Source organism: Eubalaena glacialis, chromosome 7, assembly GCF_028564815.1.
Source record: "Eubalaena glacialis isolate mEubGla1 chromosome 7, mEubGla1.1.hap2.+ XY, whole genome shotgun sequence".
In the NCBI taxonomy this organism is placed as follows: Eukaryota; Metazoa; Chordata; class Mammalia; order Artiodactyla; family Balaenidae; genus Eubalaena; species Eubalaena glacialis.
In genome coordinates this window covers 71572250-71590530 of record NC_083722.1, presented here as the reverse complement: position 1 = coordinate 71590530, position 18281 = coordinate 71572250, and the positions used below count along the sequence as shown (strand labels likewise).

General features: G+C 49.5%; 1 protein-coding gene across 1 annotated transcript in view; it reads left to right on the top strand.

Annotated features, from left to right (window-relative positions):
- Positions 1-318: 318 nt before the first annotated feature.
- The window catches only part of LTF (lactotransferrin), a 28695-nt gene continuing 10732 nt past the window's right edge, over positions 319-18281 (top strand). Inside the window, exons 1-12 of the mRNA XM_061196637.1 lie at positions 319-426; positions 4095-4258; positions 5609-5717; positions 6017-6199; positions 6539-6686; positions 7629-7684; positions 10975-11153; positions 11609-11783; positions 12743-12897; positions 14013-14103; positions 16542-16589; positions 17541-17696. Coding sequence (XP_061052620.1) covers positions 384-426; positions 4095-4258; positions 5609-5717; positions 6017-6199; positions 6539-6686; positions 7629-7684; positions 10975-11153; positions 11609-11783; positions 12743-12897; positions 14013-14103; positions 16542-16589; positions 17541-17696 — 1507 coding nt within the window. The 5' untranslated portion in view covers positions 319-383. The remainder of the gene's footprint in view (positions 427-4094; positions 4259-5608; positions 5718-6016; positions 6200-6538; positions 6687-7628; positions 7685-10974; positions 11154-11608; positions 11784-12742; positions 12898-14012; positions 14104-16541; positions 16590-17540; positions 17697-18281) is intronic.

The following is an 18281-nucleotide window of genomic DNA, read 5'->3' as shown; positions in this document are numbered from 1 at the left end:
CTGTAGGAAGCACTGAGACCAGAGGGAGGGCAAAACTTAGGGGCTTCCACTCCCCAGGGGCTGCAGACTAGTGGGAGAGGAAAAACATCCCAAATCCAGGCAGCACCAGGGCAGACTTGAGAGGTGGTTGTGGGCTGGGTATCCTCTCGGGTGTGCCAAACCCAGCCCAGGCACTATTCCGGCTTCCTCTGTCCTCTCCCCGCTGGTGCTTCCCTTCAAGGAACTAGTAGACCTCGGGAGGGGGGAGGGGGGAGGCGGGGGGCGCTTATTGGGCCACAGGGCGTGGCTAACCTCGTGAGGTCAGCAAGCGCTGGATAAACAGGTGCAGAGCGAGCGCAGGTGGCAGAGCCTTCGTTCCCCGGAGTCGCCTCAAGAGCCCAGACATGAAGCTCTTCTTCCCCGCCCTGCTGTCCCTTGGGGCCCTTGGTGAGTGCGGGTACCTGGGGGCACGCCACTCCGGGTGGGCGTCCGGGTCCCCTGGCCCCTCAGTGTGCGCGTCCCGGTCCCGCGCACCGCCAGGTTGGCACCAGCGCCTGCAGCGGGGGAGGAGCCCGGGAGTGGGCCGGCTCCCGCCCACTCGCCTGGGGAGGGGCCCGAGCAGGGCTCCGCGAAGCAGGTGGGGTCTTTTCCCTAGAGCTGGCAGAGCTCCCCGAAGGGTCTTCCAGGTCCGTGTCCCATTTTGTCCTGCCCATAGTACTGTTACATGCGTATACATGGGGGGAAAATGAGACTCAGAGAGGGTGAGTGACTTGCCCAAGACACACAGGAGACTGGAGATGGGATCCCAGCTCCTGCAAGGACTATGTAACTTGGGCAAGAGAGAGTCTTTCTGAACCTTAGTTTCATTTAAAAATGGTCCAATCCTCTTCCCACACAGCTGTGAGGAGGGGGCAGGGGCCACCTGCTCTGTGGTAGGCAAAGGTGTACACAAGCCTCCCACTGCAGAAGGTCAGGGGTGGTGGCACAGACCCTGCTGATGGGACCCTTCTGCCAGAGGGTGTGAGAGAAGTGATTGGTTTCTGGTTTTTAATGTGCCAGGACTAGAAGGGGACTAAATAGAAGGGACTAAACAATTGTTAGTTCTGTACCCAAGTATCTGAACTAATTTCTGGAGTGCTCCGAGGACACTCACCTATGACGGACATTAGTGATGTAAATGTGAGGGCAGGGCTTCCTGCAGTGGAGGGGGAGGGTCCAGGGCAGCAGCGGTAAGGGCTCGAGGGCGTCAGCACCTAGGCGGTGTGTGTGCATGGGGCTCAGAGTGAAAGCCCAGGTGTCACACCCTCCCCCCGGCGGCAGCCCAGTGCAGCCTCCTCCTGTCCTAGGGCATCTACGCTGGGCTGGGAGCTTCCTGGATGAAAAGGGGTGGCTAAAGGATAGCAATGAGCTTATGCCCCCAAACCTGTCCCTGTCTTCTCTGGTCCCCTTCTCCAAATTCCTTCCCATGGGTATTGGTTATTTCTCTCTTCTCTAAGGCAGGATTGGCCTAGCCAGGACCAACTGCTCAGGACCAACTTCCCCTCTGCTCCCTGACACGTGGCCTGCTGGGCCCACAGCACAGGGTCAGGGCCACCTGGGAGAGGCCCGAGGGGTAGGAAGCCTTGCTTTCCTAGAGGTGGTCACGGGCGGTGGTCTGGATTCTGGCTCAGAGTTGCACCACTGGGTTCCATTTTCACTTGAATCTTTGGTTGTCTTGGCCCCCACAGAGGTCTGCAGTTTAAATCCTGCAGTCCACGGGATGGTGGCCAATGTCCCAAAGTGTCACGGAATCCCTTGTCCTACCCAGTGGAAGGAGTGGCAGCTGCCCTAGGGGATTCCTGCCCTGCTCCTCATGGGTGTCCTGGCTGGCAAAGGCTGGGTGGGGTGGGGAGAGTAACTCCATCCCAGCCCCTGCCTTTGAGACAGGGGCACTGCATGTCTGCACAGAAGGAATCTGAGGATTTGAACTTTCAGGAAGATTCCATCGAGGCTCAGGTGGGCAGCATCTGAGTGGCTGAGACAGATCAGGAGCAGGGCTAGGGATACAGGAGGGGCCAGACCCAGACCTGCTTCAGGGAGCATTTTGTCTTGAGAGGGACACATAGCTTCAGAGCTGGCTGGTGGGAGCTGTGGAGGGGATGAACAGAATGCTGTGTTCTGCACCCAGCCCTGGTGTTTGGGGGGCTGGGGACTGTGGATCTCAGAAAACATCTCAGTGATGCTTTAGTATCTTGGTTCATCCCCTCCCAGGGGAGCAAACGAGCTCTTCCCCAGGTTCCCATTCCTGCCCCTGCTCACGCCCTCCCCCCAGCTTGAGACATGGTCTTCGTTTTGCTCTCTCCCTTCACCCACAGGTCCCATCTATTACTAAGCTAACTTTTGACACCAACTCCTTATTTCTGCCCTGTTCTCCATTCTCGATGCCTTTCTGCCTGGTTCCCAGGCTTCAGTCCACCTGTCCCTGCCCTCCCAATGAGTCACTGCTCCACTGCTTCCCAATAAGACCTTCTTGGGCCAGCATTGGAGGCTCTCCATGATCTGACCCCAAACACTTTACCAGCCCCATCTCCATGGCAGCCCGTCTCTAACCCAGTTAGCCTAAATAGCCAGGGGGGTTGGTGTCTGACTGCCTAGGTTCAAATCCTAGATCCTAACTTATTAGTTGTGAAACCGTGGGCAAGCCACATAACTAGTTCAAGCCACAGTTTCATCACCTGGAAAATGCGGATATTGGCAAAACTCACAATAAAGAGGGGCTGGGAGGGTTGAAGGAGACAGAACACATGAAGGACTGAGTAAAGACCTGCGTAGAATGTGCTTGCAACCGTCGTTGTGCACGTGGCCCATTGTTCCCACCTCTTGGAATGCCCCCCCGCCCCCCCATTATTGGCTGAGGTCATGGGGACATCACTCCTGGCTTGGTATTTGTTCTCTTCTAGAGCATTCATCATACTTAGCGTCCTCTTTTTGGGCTTTTGCCTCTCCAGATGGGAGATGAGAGCTGGTGCTGTCTGCTTGCACGTTCCTCTGCATATCACTCAGTGCTGTGTATACAGAGGGCATCCAGGAAATGCTACTGGGTCACAAATGGCTGAATCTGATAAGGCTAATTCTCACTTCAGGACAGTTCCAGGAAGGTTTCCAAGGATAGATTACACCCCCAGAGATTTCCCTGGGATGATGGCTGGTGGAGGAAGGGTGTGGCAGCCACACCCTTGGCGGGTGTCTCAATACCCTGGTGGGTCTGACTGCGCAGGGGACGGCTCATGAATAGGAGGTGGCAGAGGGCTGAATGGTCCACCCCAAAGCACATCCTAAAGGGGAGGTGGCTTTTGCAACCATGTGTTTTTTGTTTTGTTTTTGTTTTTGGTAACAGCTTTACTGAGGTATATTTTACATATCATAAAATTCACCTATTTAAAGTGTACAATTTAACAATTTTTAGTAATTTTACCAAGTGGTGCAACCATCACGGTAAATCAGTTTTAGAACATTTCCATCCCCCCATAAGAGTCCTCTCTCTGATACAGTGGTGAATGGTGATAACTCAGGCAAACTGACCCAAGCTGACAACACCTACTGCAGCTACTGACAAGGGGTGCGGTGTATTTTCCTTTGTTCCTTTGGCATCCTCTGGGAGGTGCTCGTAGCCACAACAATCTAGAGAGACCCAGGTTCCAGGTGGGACGTTGCCACTGCTGAGCAGCCATCACTCAGTGTCCTCAAGAGTCAGATTCCACACCAGAAACACAGGAGTAATAATCCCTTCCCTGCCTGCCTCCCAGGTTCCAGGGGGAGAAAGCAGGTGGAAAAACTCCATAAACTGATAGAAGGCAGCATCATTGTTTTTTTTCAGGGAATAGGAAGTATGTCAGTCATAGGAGGGCAAAGAATCCAGAGAGACAATCCAGCTTGTCTCCTCTAATTTGTTGAGAATTACAGCCCTCTGGCCAGCATGGTGTTGTCATTAGGCTAGCAAGACACCTCCATTGAGGAGAGTGGCCTGACTTAGCCACAGAATGGAGAGGGAAGGGGAGGACAACTCCATGAGAGGGTGAGGCAGTCTCTTCCATGGGCAGTGGTGGAGCCCTCACTCCTCGGCCTCTTTCTCCCAGGACTGTGTGTGGCTGTCCCTAAGAAAAATGTTCGATGGTGCGCCATATCACAACCAGAGTGGTTAAAATGCTACCAATGGCAACGGAGGATGAAAAAACTGGGTACTCCCTCTGTCACCTGTGTGAGGAGGACCTCTCGCTTTGAATGTATCCAGGCCATTGCAGTAAGTCCATGCCATAGGTTGGGTGGGACCAGACTGAAAGGGACAGGATCCGAGTGCAATAGAATATGTGCTCTCCCTGCTCCCTCTGTTCTTCTTCCTGGACACCTGTAAGCTGGGAGCCGTCCTCTCTCATAGGACACAATGCTATTTTGAAAGCAGAAATGAACATTCTGAAGTGGAGAACCATGTGTAGGGAAACTGGGATGGCCACAGAAATTGTGAATAAGCAAAAAATTTGAAAGCACCAGAGGGAATATGCAACAGCTCTGACAAGTGACTGCTATTTACACTCTATAAAGAACTAAGTCAATTGGTAAGAAACGTAGGATCATATAAGAAAAACAATATGAGGAGATGGAGTTCATAATGAAAATGTTCCCCTTAATAATCAAGAGAAATACAAATCTAAGCAATTTGTTAGCACTTGCATTTCCTAAATAATAACCCTTAATAAAATGAAACCCTGTCCCACTGGTGATTCTATAGTGAAATTGATCCTCATAGTGAGTGGCATTCCAAATCAGAAAGGAATCAGCTGGAAAGCAGAATGGCAATGACAGCCAAGGCCTTGATGATAAAATGCCTATTGTCTGGGTGATCCCACCCTCAGATGCCTATCCGAAGGCAACAGGTCATCAGAAGGAAAAACAAGCTATGAGGACAAAGCTGTCCGTAAAAGTACAGTTTTAACAGCAAAGAGTTAGAAGGAACCCAAGTGGTGAACATTGGAGGGAATTTTTTAAATTTAGCTTAATAAATTATGGAACAGCCACATTTATAATAAAATATCATGAAGTCAATAAAATCAATAAAGGCACTACAGAAGTAAGAAAATGTAGTCAGTTTTAGATGAATAAAACAGTCCGCAAAATATTATCTATACCAGGTTGCAAATATGAGAAATAGGTAAGCATATGAGGAGTAATATGCCAAAGAGAATGAACATGGTTTATTATTATGATAAGTTTAAGATATATTAAGAGTTAAAATTTCTATTCAATAAACAAGAACTTAAAAGAAATAAATATAGAGCAAAAAACAGGGGAGAAAGCATCTAGAACAACTTTTAATATAAATGACCGCGAAGGTTGCGATCCGCGGAGAGATCTAAGCCACGTGAAAAAGCGGCCACCCACCAGCCTCAGGAGTTAAAGCAGTTCCGCTGGGGCTCATTACCCAAAAAAGAGGGGCCTTGGGCTTGTGCCAGCTCTCATGGCACCTGCGAGGACATGACTGAAAGCTGACCCTTTGGAAGATCCTTCCAGCCATGGAGCCTTCTGACCTTCTGAAGTTCACTTGCGTGGCTTAGGGCGGGTTTTCTCCTGAAGCCGGTCTGGCCTCTGCTTTCAGGCAAAAAAGGCAGATGCTGTGACCCTGGATGGTGGTTTGGTGTTTGAGGCAGGCCTGGACCCCTACAAACTGCGGCCGGTAGCGGCGGAGGTCTACGGGACGGAAAAGGGTGAGTTGTCCCTGGGGACCCAGAAGTTGGGGTGGCCTGGGCCCTGGGCTCCGTGGAGTCAGAGTGGATGAGGCACAGAGGTGGTGTCTCGGGCAGCATCACACTTACAGGGAACGGAGTCCCTGGGCTCTTTGGGCCAGTCGCTGACCCACCAGGGAAACAGAGCAGGCTCTGGGCTACGGTGACCAGATGAAAAGGCAGCACACATTCCCCTTCCCACTGGGGGCTTGGTCAGGGTGGGCTGTTTCTCTCCCTCCGGTCCAGACTAAGAGCTCTCGATTCTTTCTGCCCTTTTGCAGAGCCCCAAACCCAGTATTATGCCGTGGCTGTAGTGAAGAAGGGCAGCAACTTTCAGCTGAACCAGCTACAAGGCCGGAAGTCCTGCCACACGGGCCTTGGCAGGTCCGCCGGGTGGAACATCCCTATGGGGATACTTCGCCCGTTCTTGAACTGGACAGGGCCACCTGAGCCCCTCCAGAAAGGTAAGATGGCTGGGGGAGGGGTGTTGGGGGTGATCTCAGGCTGGGGTCTCTACTCCAGTGGCACATACACAAGCCCCTTCGGGATGGCCCAGGTGAACATGTGGGATGACTGCAAGGCAGGGGTGAAGTTAACTGATATGAAACCTGCAGGGGCAGGTCTACCCGCATCAGCAGCCCTGGGAGGTGGCAGCTGAATCTGTTCTCAGCCAAAGTACATCTCTCTGAGCTCCTAGCTTTGCAAAGGCTGCCAGGCAGGGGTGGAGGGAGTGCGCACTGGGGGGTGCCACTGGCTGTGGCCCGGTGGGCTCACACTCTGGTTCATTTCTCTCTGTTCCACAGCTGTGGCCAAATTCTTCTCTGCCAGCTGTGTTCCCTGCGTGGATGGAAAAGAGTACCCCAACCTCTGTCAACTATGCACAGGGACAGGGGGAAATAAATGTGCCTGCTCCTCCCAGGAACCATATTTTGGCTATTCTGGTGCCTTCAAGTGAGTGAGACTGTCCTCTTCTCCCCAGTGACCCACATGTCCTCCGGCTAGGAAGTGCTTTCTCTGGTCCCAAACAGAGCTCAGTCAGCTAGTGGGGACCATCGAGGAGGTCCAGTCCTACTGCTGTGCAGACAGAGAAACTGAGTCCGAAGAGGGTGCCCAGTGCACCTTCCCAGTGCACTTTCCCCTCTAGCTCCCCAGGCCCGACATGTGCCCTCTTACCTCTGCACCAGCCCCATGAGCAGCCACCTGGCCAGCGGCCCCTTCTGTCTCCCCAGAGAGCCCTGAATCGGGCTTTGTCCCTCTGTTGTCCTGGGCTCCTCCTGCTGACTCTGTCCCCTCCATAACCACAGAGGGACTGAAGGAGTCTTGTCATGAGAAGACCAGTCCCAGACTCCTGGCCAGGCAGGACAGCCTGGCCTGTCCCGGAGCCAGGAGGCGGTGGGCTCCGCCTGACTGACTGGCCCCATGCCCTCTCTGCAAACCCCCCACCCAACTGACGCTGCTCCTGTTCCCCCATCTGCCTCTCGGACTCAGGCATTTTGCGCAGGGAGCCCTCCTGGCTTCTCCGCTGGCCAGGGCACATCTGCCACTTAGTCCTGGGAGAAAAAAGCTACATGGCCAAGGACACTACTTTTACCCCCTGGTGTAGAGGCTTCGAAACTCTTTTACATAGAAGGACAAATTTTTGCCCTCTCAGCCCTTAAAGCAGAAAGCAGGGGTCTCCGGCCAGCACCTGAGCCCTTCTTCCTCAGAATTCACCTGGAGGTGACCCCTGAAGCCTTCCCAGTGGGGATGCCTCAAAGCCTGAGGGCCCTGCCCTCCACAGATCAGGAGCCCACAGAAGACAAGCCCCAGGACCCTGTTCCACAGGGAGGCATGAGGAAGAAGTCGGGGCGGGCCGCTCTGTGCTGACCTTTCTGGGGCTTTCTCATCCCACAGGTGTCTGCAAGACGGGGCTGGAGATGTGGCTTTCGTCAAAGACAGCACAGTGTTTGGTAAGAGGAGGAAGAGCCACGGGTACTGCCTCCTTTCCTTTTCTTTCCTTATTTTATTTCATTTCATTTTATTGTAATTCCAAGTAGTAAGCTAATTTGACTCCTCACTTCCTAGCACACGATCATCAAGGTTCCCTACAGAGCATAGCTCTTATTTTACGTTATTTCATATTTTAAACGATCAGTTTTCTTCAAATCTCCCATGCCCGCTGTCTTTCTCTTCCCCCTCAAAGATGCCCATGCCAACGTATTTGACACGTGTCCTCCGAGATATATGTGGTCTTGCAAAATGTGTAGTGCTGGTTTGTGCTTCTGGATTCTAAGCTCACAGAAGCTTTACTGATCATTATCGATCATGATGTGATCAAGGTTTTCCACTCAGCATTTTGTTTTGGAGATTTATCCGTGTCGTTGTACTTGTCTGGTTCAGTGGTTCTAATAGATGAGAAATGCTCCATGGAAAGCACACATCACTTTTTTTTTTTTTTTTGGCTGCACTGGGTCTTCGTTGATGCGTGCGGGCATTCTCTAGTTGCAGCAAGCGGGAGCTACTCTTCGTTGCGGTGCCCGGGCTTCTCATTGTGGTGGCTTCTCTTGTTGTGGAGCATGGGCTCTATGCGTGTGGGCTTCAGTAGTTGCAGTGTGCGGGCTGAGTAGTTGTGGCTCGCGGGCTCTAGAGCGCAGGCTCAGTAGTTGTTGCAACTAAGTGCACGGGCTTAGTTGCTCCGCGGCATATGGGATCTTCCCGGACCAAGGACCAAACCTGTGTCCCCTGCACTGGCAAGCGGGTTCTTACCCACTGCGCCACCAGGGAAGTCCACACACATCACATTTTATTATCTATGGTTGTAAAGCAATAGATCTGTCATTGTTGGTTTATTTTGCATTTCTCTGACGTCTAGTGAGTTTGATCATCTCAGTATATTTGCTAGTAGTTTGGGTTTCCCTTTCTTCTTTTATGATCTTTGACTATTTTCCTCTTGATTTTCATGTCTGTTTCTTCATGATTTTGATTCAAGGCTAGGCATCTTCTCTCTAGATATCCAGCCATTGTTGGTTCTAGACTTTAGGAAAATCTTTTCTCAGTCAAAAAAATCTGTCAGTAGCACCTTTGTTGAACAGAAGCCCTTGATATTGATAAGGTCAAATTGGTCACTTTTGCCCTGCTGGTTTGTGTTTTGGGGACTTTTAAAGATGCCCTCTTCCCTACAAATCATAAAGATTTTCTACAATAAGATTTATAGACTCCCCTCCCTAACACACACTTGTTTGTTCATACGTACTCTACCTAGGAAATCAGGTATGGATTTAGCTTCAGCATTTTCCCCCTTTAGAGTGAGACCATTTTCCTTACAGTAACGACTGTAAAAAATTCTACCCTTTTCCTGCTGATATGTGGAGCCTCCTATACATCAAGCTTGTTTATAATCATGGATCAGTTTCTGAGCTATTTTGTTTCATTGGTCTATTTGTATTTTTCTGCTTTTATTACTCTGGCTTGTAGTGGTTCTTAATAGCTTGTGGGGGTCTGGGGAGAGAGCGTGCACGCAAGCGCCTTCCCCCAACACTTTGCTATTTATTTTCTAACTAAAATTTTAGAATTATTTTGTTGAATTTCTAAAAACATCATACTTTAAGTAGAATTGTATTGAATTTAAATTGATTCATGAAAAATTGACATATTTATGTCAAACTGTCCAGTCCCTGATCATGATAAATCTCTCCCTTTTGATCACACCTCTTTTTATGTCCCTTAATAGAACTTATAGAACTTAACATTTTTCTCTTGGTCTCCTGCATTGTTTGTTTTTGTTTTTGTTTTATTTTGGCTGCGCAGCATGGCTTGCGGGATCTCAGTTCTCCAACCAGGGATTGAACCCAGGCCACGGCAGTGAAAGCACCGAATCCTAACCCCTAGGCCCCCAGGGAACTCCTTCCTGCATTGTTTAATGAGGCTAATTACCAACTATTTAATGGTTTTAGTTGCTATTATAGTATCATATTCTGTATTAGTTTCTGTTTTATTATTGCTAATGAGAGTAACACTTGATTTTTGTAGTGTTGCCTTGCTGGACTCTCTTGTTAGTTTTATTAGTTTTTTCTTGGTTTCACTGGCTTTTCTATGTAGGTGAGTACCTCATCTTTAAAAACTTAGAGTTTGTCTTTTTCCCAGTGTTTATATCTCTTATTTCTTTAGTAAATTGTGAAATCCAGGTCGTCTGATATCGTGTTGGCAACGTGACAGCTGACATCTTTGCCTTGTTCCTGATTTTGAAGTGACTGTTTAAATTTTCTTCTTTTTGTATGATTTTGCTGTAGATATTTTGATAAGTGGCATTTGTCAAGTTTAATACCTTTGCCAAGTTCTCTATGTTACTAGTTTTCCAAAACTAAAAAAAAAAAAAAAAAGCACATATAGATGTTGAACATATAAATGCTTTTTCTGCACCTATTAGGATTAAGATGATCTCACGATTTTCCTTTAACCCATTCTTGTCATGAATTACTTTAGCTTCTTTGACATTCAGCCATTCTTTTGTGAATGGAATAAACTGATAAACCTTAATCCTGATCTATTAGTTTTAAAATACTCTGTTATATTGAGTTCGCTAATTATTTTAGATTTTTGTGTTTATGTTCATAAGTAAAATAGGTCTGTAATTATTCCCTCCTGTACTTCTTTCTCTGATTTTGAGATCAAGATTATACTAAGCTCATAAAACAACTTGGGTCAGTTTCCGTCACTTTATGTATTCTGAAGCAATTTCCATGTGATACAGATTAACAGTTCCAAATTGGGATGAACTCACTCATAAAAATAATATTTTCTCTTCTTTTGATACACCCAAGTGTTGAGAAGTGGCTCAACTGTATTTCTTGCTTTAAAATTTTTCTTGTTTTTATTCTTGCTAGAGATGTGGGTAAGGCAGCAGCCCCTGGCTGGCCCCCTGGGCTTGTCTCCATCATGTGACCCTTTTCTAGGTGGAGTTGCCATGGAAACAGATGGGTCTGGTTCAGCCTCCTTGGCTTGCCAGGCAGGAGTTGCAGCAACCCCAGGGCCTGTATGATCCAATCAGAGGAACATGGGCTTGCCCCTAATGCTTTTTGGGCACTGTCTTTACCTTTCTGGATATTCTGGAGCAATCCACTGCCTTTCTGACCCCCAGTTTTGTCAACTGTGTAAGATGTCTCCTCCAGCTGAAATTCTATGGGGGAAGGGGGACTACAGCTCATGGCTACTGCCTGGGGTTGCCTCATCTGGGCTCCCCTCCACCTCCCTCTTTCCCTAGAGAACCTGCCAGAGAAGGCTGACAGGGACCAGTATGAGCTGCTCTGCCCAAACAATACTCGGAAGCCAGTGGATGCATTCAAGGAGTGCCACCTAGCCCAGATCCCTTCTCATGCTGTTGTGGCCCGAAGTGTGGATGGCAAGGAGGACTTGATCTGGAAGCTTCTCCACAAGGCACAGGTATCCCCACCCAGAGTACCCCCAACCTGCTTGGATTTGGTGGTGGGGAGGTTTCCTTCCTTCCTTCCCTAACTTCCCGCCACTCTAGAAGTCCTCTGTAGCCTCACTGCACAGATGCAGTGGCTTGCCTGTCTCTAGGCCATACTCCACACAGCAGGAACAATGAAGCCCCTTCTAGCATTACGGACTGGTGGTGTCTCATGGGCTGGAGTAGAAGCAGGGGGAGGACAATGCAATATTCTCAGGACTCTAAGGTGCTTGGAACCCAGCAGCTTTTTAAAGATGAAGCCATAACTGAGCTATGTCACAGGGATGGCTTGAGTCCCTCTATGGGAGGAAGTCAACCAAGGTTCCTCCTCTCAGAATCATCCCTAAGTTCCAGATATTCTTTTTCAACATCGTGTTTTTGTTTCCTATTTACCACTGACATCATAATTCTCTTTTCCCTTAATTAGGAGAAGTTTGGAAAAAGCACTCTACAGGGGTTCCAGCTCTTTGGCTCTCCTAGTGGGCAGAAGGACCTGCTGTTCAAAGACTCTGCCCTTGGGTTTTTGAGGATCCCCTCAAAGATAGATTCTGGACTGTACCTGGGCTTCCGCTACCTCACCGCATTGCAGGGCCTGAGGGAAAGTGAGTGAGGACCAGGCAGGCCCCAAGGGCAGGCTGGTGTGGGTGGTGAGCCATGGGTGAGGCCTTCGGGGATCACCTCACCCCCACCCCATGAGCAGCTTGGCCCTGCTCTGTAGTGGTCACTTGGCCATCTCCCAGCCACTGGAGGTCTTCACCATGGTAGGTTTGATGTGAGTGTGACCATCTTCTGTGGACCAAGTCAGGTGAAAAGTGTCTCCAAAGGAATGTGCCGCCTCCTGATAATACTGCCACAGGCCTCTGTGTGCGTCAGGCTCCCCAGCCCTGACGGAATAGTCAGTTTGCCTCCCAGGAAGTGAGAAGTATGAACATGAACCAAGAGAGCCAGGGCCCCTCCTGGGATGAATCCAGAGGCCTGGTGGGACATGGCCCAGTGCCTGGGCCCTGAACTTGGCTGGGATACCACATTGGGCCAGCTCAGCCATGGCTCCTTCTCCACTGGAGGCTTCAGATGGAGTCTGGGTGAATTGGGAAGCTGCGCTGTTGTCAGTGGTGGCGACTGCCTACCTTAGGGGAAGTCAGGACAGGGCTCAAGGTCCCCTAGGCCATCTCTTGGGGCTGCCACTGTTTCTGTGTCCTGGAGCTTTTATCCCATAGGACAGAGATATTAGGCAATATCTCGGTATCTTGTTCATTACACTAAAGCTTGAAGGGTGGATTAGAAGCCGGGGAAGCCTCCAAAGGAACAGAAATGAGACACAAGGAGGGCTATGCCTGAAGAAGGGTTTGGGGAGCTGAGAGTGGAGGGGGGAGAGGAGCACGTGGATGGGAAGAGGCGCAGGTGTCTGATTCCACTCTTCCCTGGAGGAAGTAGCTCCCGCCCAGGGAGCGTCGGGGCAGGAAGGGCGCTCTGAGTGGAGCCCGCGCTCCAGGGAGGTCGGCGGGCCTGGGTGTCCCTCGCTGGGCTCAGGGCCCGTGCCGACCGCCATGTCCCCGGGCAGCTGCAGCGGAGGTGGAGGCGCGGCGCGCGCGGGTCGTGTGGTGTGCGGTGGGACCCGAGGAGCAGCGCAAGTGCCAGCAGTGGAGCCTCCAGAGCAGCCAGAGCGTGGCCTGCGCCACGGCCTCCACCACCGACGACTGCATCGCCCTGGTGCTGGTAGGTGGCCGGCGGCGGGCCTGCGGGCGGTGCGGGCGGGGCAGCGCTCCGAGGAGACCGAGGTCACAGGCATCTGGTCTGAAGCGAGGCGGACCTTAGAGGCGCTACGGCCCCGGGGGCGGGGTCTGCTCGCGCCTGCGCAGTGTGGGAACAGGCACAGCTTTCTGTCTGCAATCTGTTTACTGTGGGCTTTCCGCTCTCCTGATTTTAAGAACAAGTTGCGATGAATGCAGGTAATTTGGAAAATATAGAAAGATGTGATGTAAAAACAAACATAACACTGGGACGTCACACAGAGATACCACAGTTAGAGTTTTGCTAACTTCCCACTCCAGGATTTCTCGGTTCATCTCAGTTTAGGCTCGGAACAGTACTGGGTCGTTCCAGTTATGTAGTTTGAGTCCTTTTCACTTAACAGTGTATCATGGCCATTTTCCCACGTGACACATTCTTTGAAAACACTTTAAAACGTGATTTCAAGATATCTTTTATATGGTGTGGCACAGTTTAGTCATGACCCTATTCTTTGTCTCCGTATTTTGTTGTTATCAATAACCCTGTGCTGTGCAGCCTTGAATTGAAATCTTTATCCACATCTCCTATTAGCTTTAATAATGTTGTAAAAAAATTATTACTTAGTCAAAGAGGGAGTTTTACAATCTTGATGAATCCATGTTCCAGTTCTGGAGCGTGGGCTCGTTCATTCTGATGGTGAGCGAATTTAATTGTTTCTGCTCACTTGCTGAAGAGCTTCTGTGTAGCACTTTGAGTGTAGTGCTAATGAGCAGAGACTAGACAAGACCAGCTGTTCCCATCTGTCTCCTCAGTGAGGGAGGCTGGTCCAGGAGGGCATCCAACAGTGCTCCAAGTGCAGAAAGGGATTTCGTTCAGAGGACCGGGCTACCTGTGCCGGGTCTTTCCAATGGAAGCGACAGCATGAAAGGCATGTAGGGCTGGTAGAGAATTAATAGTGCACAGGGCGTTTCCATGGGGTGCTCAGTTCAACCCTTGCTGCTTTACTGGGGGATCTGACAGCCATTCTCTCAGAGCTGTAAAGACAGGCGGGACAGGAAACAGCCTCACTGTGGTGCTGGAGATATGCTTTGTCTTGGCAGAAAGGAGAAGCTGATGCCCTGAGCTTAGATGGAGGATATGTCTACACTGCGGGCAAGTGTGGTTTGGTGCCTGTCCTGGCAGAGAACCAAAGTAAGTGGAGAAGAGTCCTCTCTGGTTTATTCCCTCAGGGCTTCGGGAGTGGGGTAGAGAGGAGTAACCCCACTCGGTGGGTCCAAGTGGAGACATTAAAATGGACAGATACGTTCAAACAGGAGAATCAGGGGAAAGAATAGATGAAAGGGGCTGTGTTACCCACACAGCCTATTGTAGTGAGAACTGACAAAGCCCAGGTTGGTTTCCTCTTTTTAATTTTTAAAAAGATTTTAGTAAAGTATAATATATATGCAGAAAAGTGCACACAAGTGTACAACTCAAGGACATTTCACGAAGTGGTACATCCCCAAGCGCTAGTGCCCAGAGCAAGACACAGCCGGTTCCACAAGTCCCCTTGTGTCCTCCCGTCACCAGCCCCCTTACTCCAGCAAGGGTAATGACTCCTGACTTCAAATGGCACAGATCAGTTCTGCCCATTTTTTTTTTTTTTAATTTATTATTTATTTTTGGCTGTGTTGGGTCTTCGTTTCTGTGCGAGGGCTTTCTCTAGTTGCGGCAAGTGGGGGCCACTCTTCATCGCGGTGCGCGGGCCTCTCACTATCGCGGCCTCTCTTGTTGCGGAGCACAGGCTCCAGACGCGCAGGCTCAGTAATTGTGGCTCACGGGCCTAGTTGCTCCGCGGCATGTGGGATCTTCCCAGACCAGGGCTCGAACCTGTGTCCCCTGCATTGGCAGGCAGATTCTCAACCACTGCGCCACCAGGAAGCCAGTTCTGCCCGTTTTTGAACTCTATGTAAAAGGAGTTGCACAGCATGTGCTTTTAAAAATGTCTTTTGCTCAGCATTATACCTCGTTTTGTAGTATTCTATTGTGTGACTCCACTGCAGTTATTTATTCTACTGTGGATGAGCATTTGGGTAATTTCCAGTTGGCTGCTGTGGATAGCATTGCTATGAACATCTGTGTCCGTGTCATTTGGTGAGCACATATATGCATTTCTGCTGCATGGAACTGCTGGGACAGTCTCTTTGGACTTGATTCTGCAAAGACAAATGCCTTCTGATTTCACTCCTATGTGGAATATTAAAAAAAATAAGTGAACAAACCAAACCAAATCAAACAAAAACAAACACACAGAGTCAGGGAATAGAGTAGTGGATACCAGAGGGAAAAGGGGAGTAGGGGGAGAGGGAAAGGGGTAAAGGGCGTCAGCTGTAGGTGATGTATGGAAACTAAACTTTTGGTAGGTATATAGAAGTCAAAATATAATGCTGTACGCATGAAACTTACATAATATTATAAACCAATTAAAAATACTTTTCCAATAAAACAACACCTACAGATTCACATTATCCATCACATGAAACGGGAGTGATGTGACTTTTTCCCAAGGAGAAGCCAGTTACTGAGTCTGAAAGCATGGATCTCCCCATGCTGAAGCGACATAAGAAATGCTACTTTATCCTTAGCCTCTCCAGAGGGAACTAGAGGAGGTCAGGCAGGTGAGACAAGGTGCCCCTCACCTCCAACGGGCGAGGATTGGGTAGGAGTACTTTGGTTGCAAATGACACAATCCCATTGCCATGTGGCTTAAACAAAAAAGATAGTTGATTGGTTTATGTGGTGATTGAACTGTCCAGACATTAGTTTCAGCAGTTCCACCCCTGGGTACATCCCCAGACGTGTATGAAGATGTCAGTGACAACATTGGAAGCAGTGAACTTAGGAGCCCTAACTCAGCTCAGTGAGTTACAGACAGTAAGGCAGTTTGAATTTAAAAACACAGTATTGGGACAAATACCATATGATATCACTTATATGTGGAATCTAAAATATGGCACAAATAAACCTATCTACAAAACAGACTCACAGACATAGAGATCAAACGTGTGGTTGCCAAGGGGGAGAGGGAGACGGAGAGGGATGGACTGGGAGTTAGGGGTTGGTAGATGCAAACTATTATATTTAGAATGGATAAACAACAAGGCCCTACTGTATAGCACAGGGAACTATATCCAGTCTCCTGGGATAAACCATAATGGAAAAGAATATAAAAAAAAAAGAATGCACGTATGTGTATAACTGAGTCACTTCGCTGTACAGCAGAGACTGGTACAACATTGTAAATCATCTATACTTCAATTAGGGAATTCCCTGGCGGTCCAGTGGGGTTAGGACTCGGTGCTTTCACTGTCGGGGCCCAGGTTCGATCCCTGGTCGGGGAACTAAGATCCTGCAAGCCACATGGCACAGCCAAAAAAAAAAAAGAGCTTAAAAACACAGTATTGGGTTGAAAATAAAAAAAGGAGGAAACTTAGTGAAGTCTATAATACAATGCCATTTATTTATATTAAAAACACATATACACAAAACCATGCCAGTATATGTTCTTTGATATGTGTGTATCTTTGAAAAATATATGAACACAATAAAACATGTGTTTAATGACGTTTTGCTTGTCTTTATTCTTTCAGAATCCTCCAAAAGCAACGGCCCAGATTGTGTGCACAGACCAACGGAAGGTGAGTTGGAATCGATCACTTTCAGAGTCAAGGGTAAGTTTTTGTATCTGGAGGAGGAGGTGGTGGGAGCTTAAAAAAACCTCACAGAGATGCAGCCATAGAAGCTGTAAGTTCTTTTGCAGATGCAAATCATTCAGAGATGAGTAACTATAATTATGTTTCTATGGACCTTCATACATGGCAGAGAAATATCAGAGTTCCTCATTTTGTCCTGACCACGGAGAAGGTGGGGTGTTACACCCCCATCTCATATGGATGCAGAAACAGTGTCCCGGATCTCACTCACAGCCATTGAGAATACTGTGGCAGATCCTGGCCTGGAACCAGGTCCCTTGTGCTAAATCCCTTGCCCTGTGCACCAGCCCACCTGCCTGCCAGAGCTGGTGCTTCCTCAGCTTCAGTAGAGCTCTGCACTTGCCAGCAGCGGAGTCTGCCAGGTGCGTGCTCTCAGGAGGAGGACTGCACCCCACTGACCCTCCCTCAGCACAGGGAGGTCCTTGGGGACACACCCCCTGCATCCACACAGCACTTATTCCGGCGGCCATCATTGCTCTGGCCTGATGCAGTTGGTATATTGCATGTTGCAGTTGGCGATTTATGCACTCTTGGGTTCATGCTTCTTGGTCAGTGTTTGTGGCTTTAGTAGCCCACATCTAAAATAGAATGAATTGCCAGTTTATAACTCAGGGACAGTATATGGCTGGTCAAGGACAGTCCCCAGCTATCACTTAAGGATCAGCTTACTATTTCATGTCATAACCCAGATCAATCTCATCTTAACATAGAGCAGCAGCTTAAAGTTTGTTGGTCTATCAAACAGTGGCCAGTCATCTGGGGGAATCATTGCCTGGTGATGCTTCTTGACCTTTGTTGGCTTGGGCTGCACACAGCTGCAGTAGAGTCCATGGACCAGGCCCTGGGAGGCTAAGACTTGCTCTTCTCTTGTCCAAGGGTATCTTGCCGTGGCAGTTGTCAAGAAGGCAAATGATGAGCTCACGTGGAATTCTCTGAGAGGCAAGAAGTCCTGCCACACCGCCGTGGACAGGACTGCAGGCTGGAACATCCCCATGGGCCTGATCGCCAACCAGACAGGCTCCTGCAAATTTGGTAGGAGTCCTGAGGGAGTCGTGGGTCGGCCATCTTGAAGGGCAGGCTGGGGTCCTCTGTAGAACCCAGGGAGGGGAGGGGTGGGGACTTGCAGGCTGACCGTGGCTTACAGGTCTTTTCTGGTGTAAGCAAGATCCCCCTGCGGCTGCCTTCTGCAGCTTCTCCACACAGCACTTCCCACACCCCATCCGCCCCACACGAAGGCGCAAAACTGGAGGATCAGTCTGTTTCTCTGCACCCTAAGAATGGATGCAGGTCCTGAGAAGTACAAAAGTCATTTTTTGCTTCCTGGAGCTCCGAATCTAAATTCCTCCCAGGCACTGGCTTCTCAATTTGGGAAAAGCCATCTGCCTTCCTCATGAAAGGTGACTTCTGTTACTAAACAGAACTGACTTCTTACTCCACGCTGTAGAGGAAACTGAGTAAGACCTCCAGGCTTTTGGCTCAGTCTCCCCTCCCGCCGTGCTCACACCCCACACGTGAGCCACGCCCTACCTGCCGTGGACCTGGTGGCGTGGAGCTGTGTGCCACGTTCTTGTCGTGGCCCACCTCCCGGGCAGGCGTCTGCTCGAGTGGGGCCCTGCT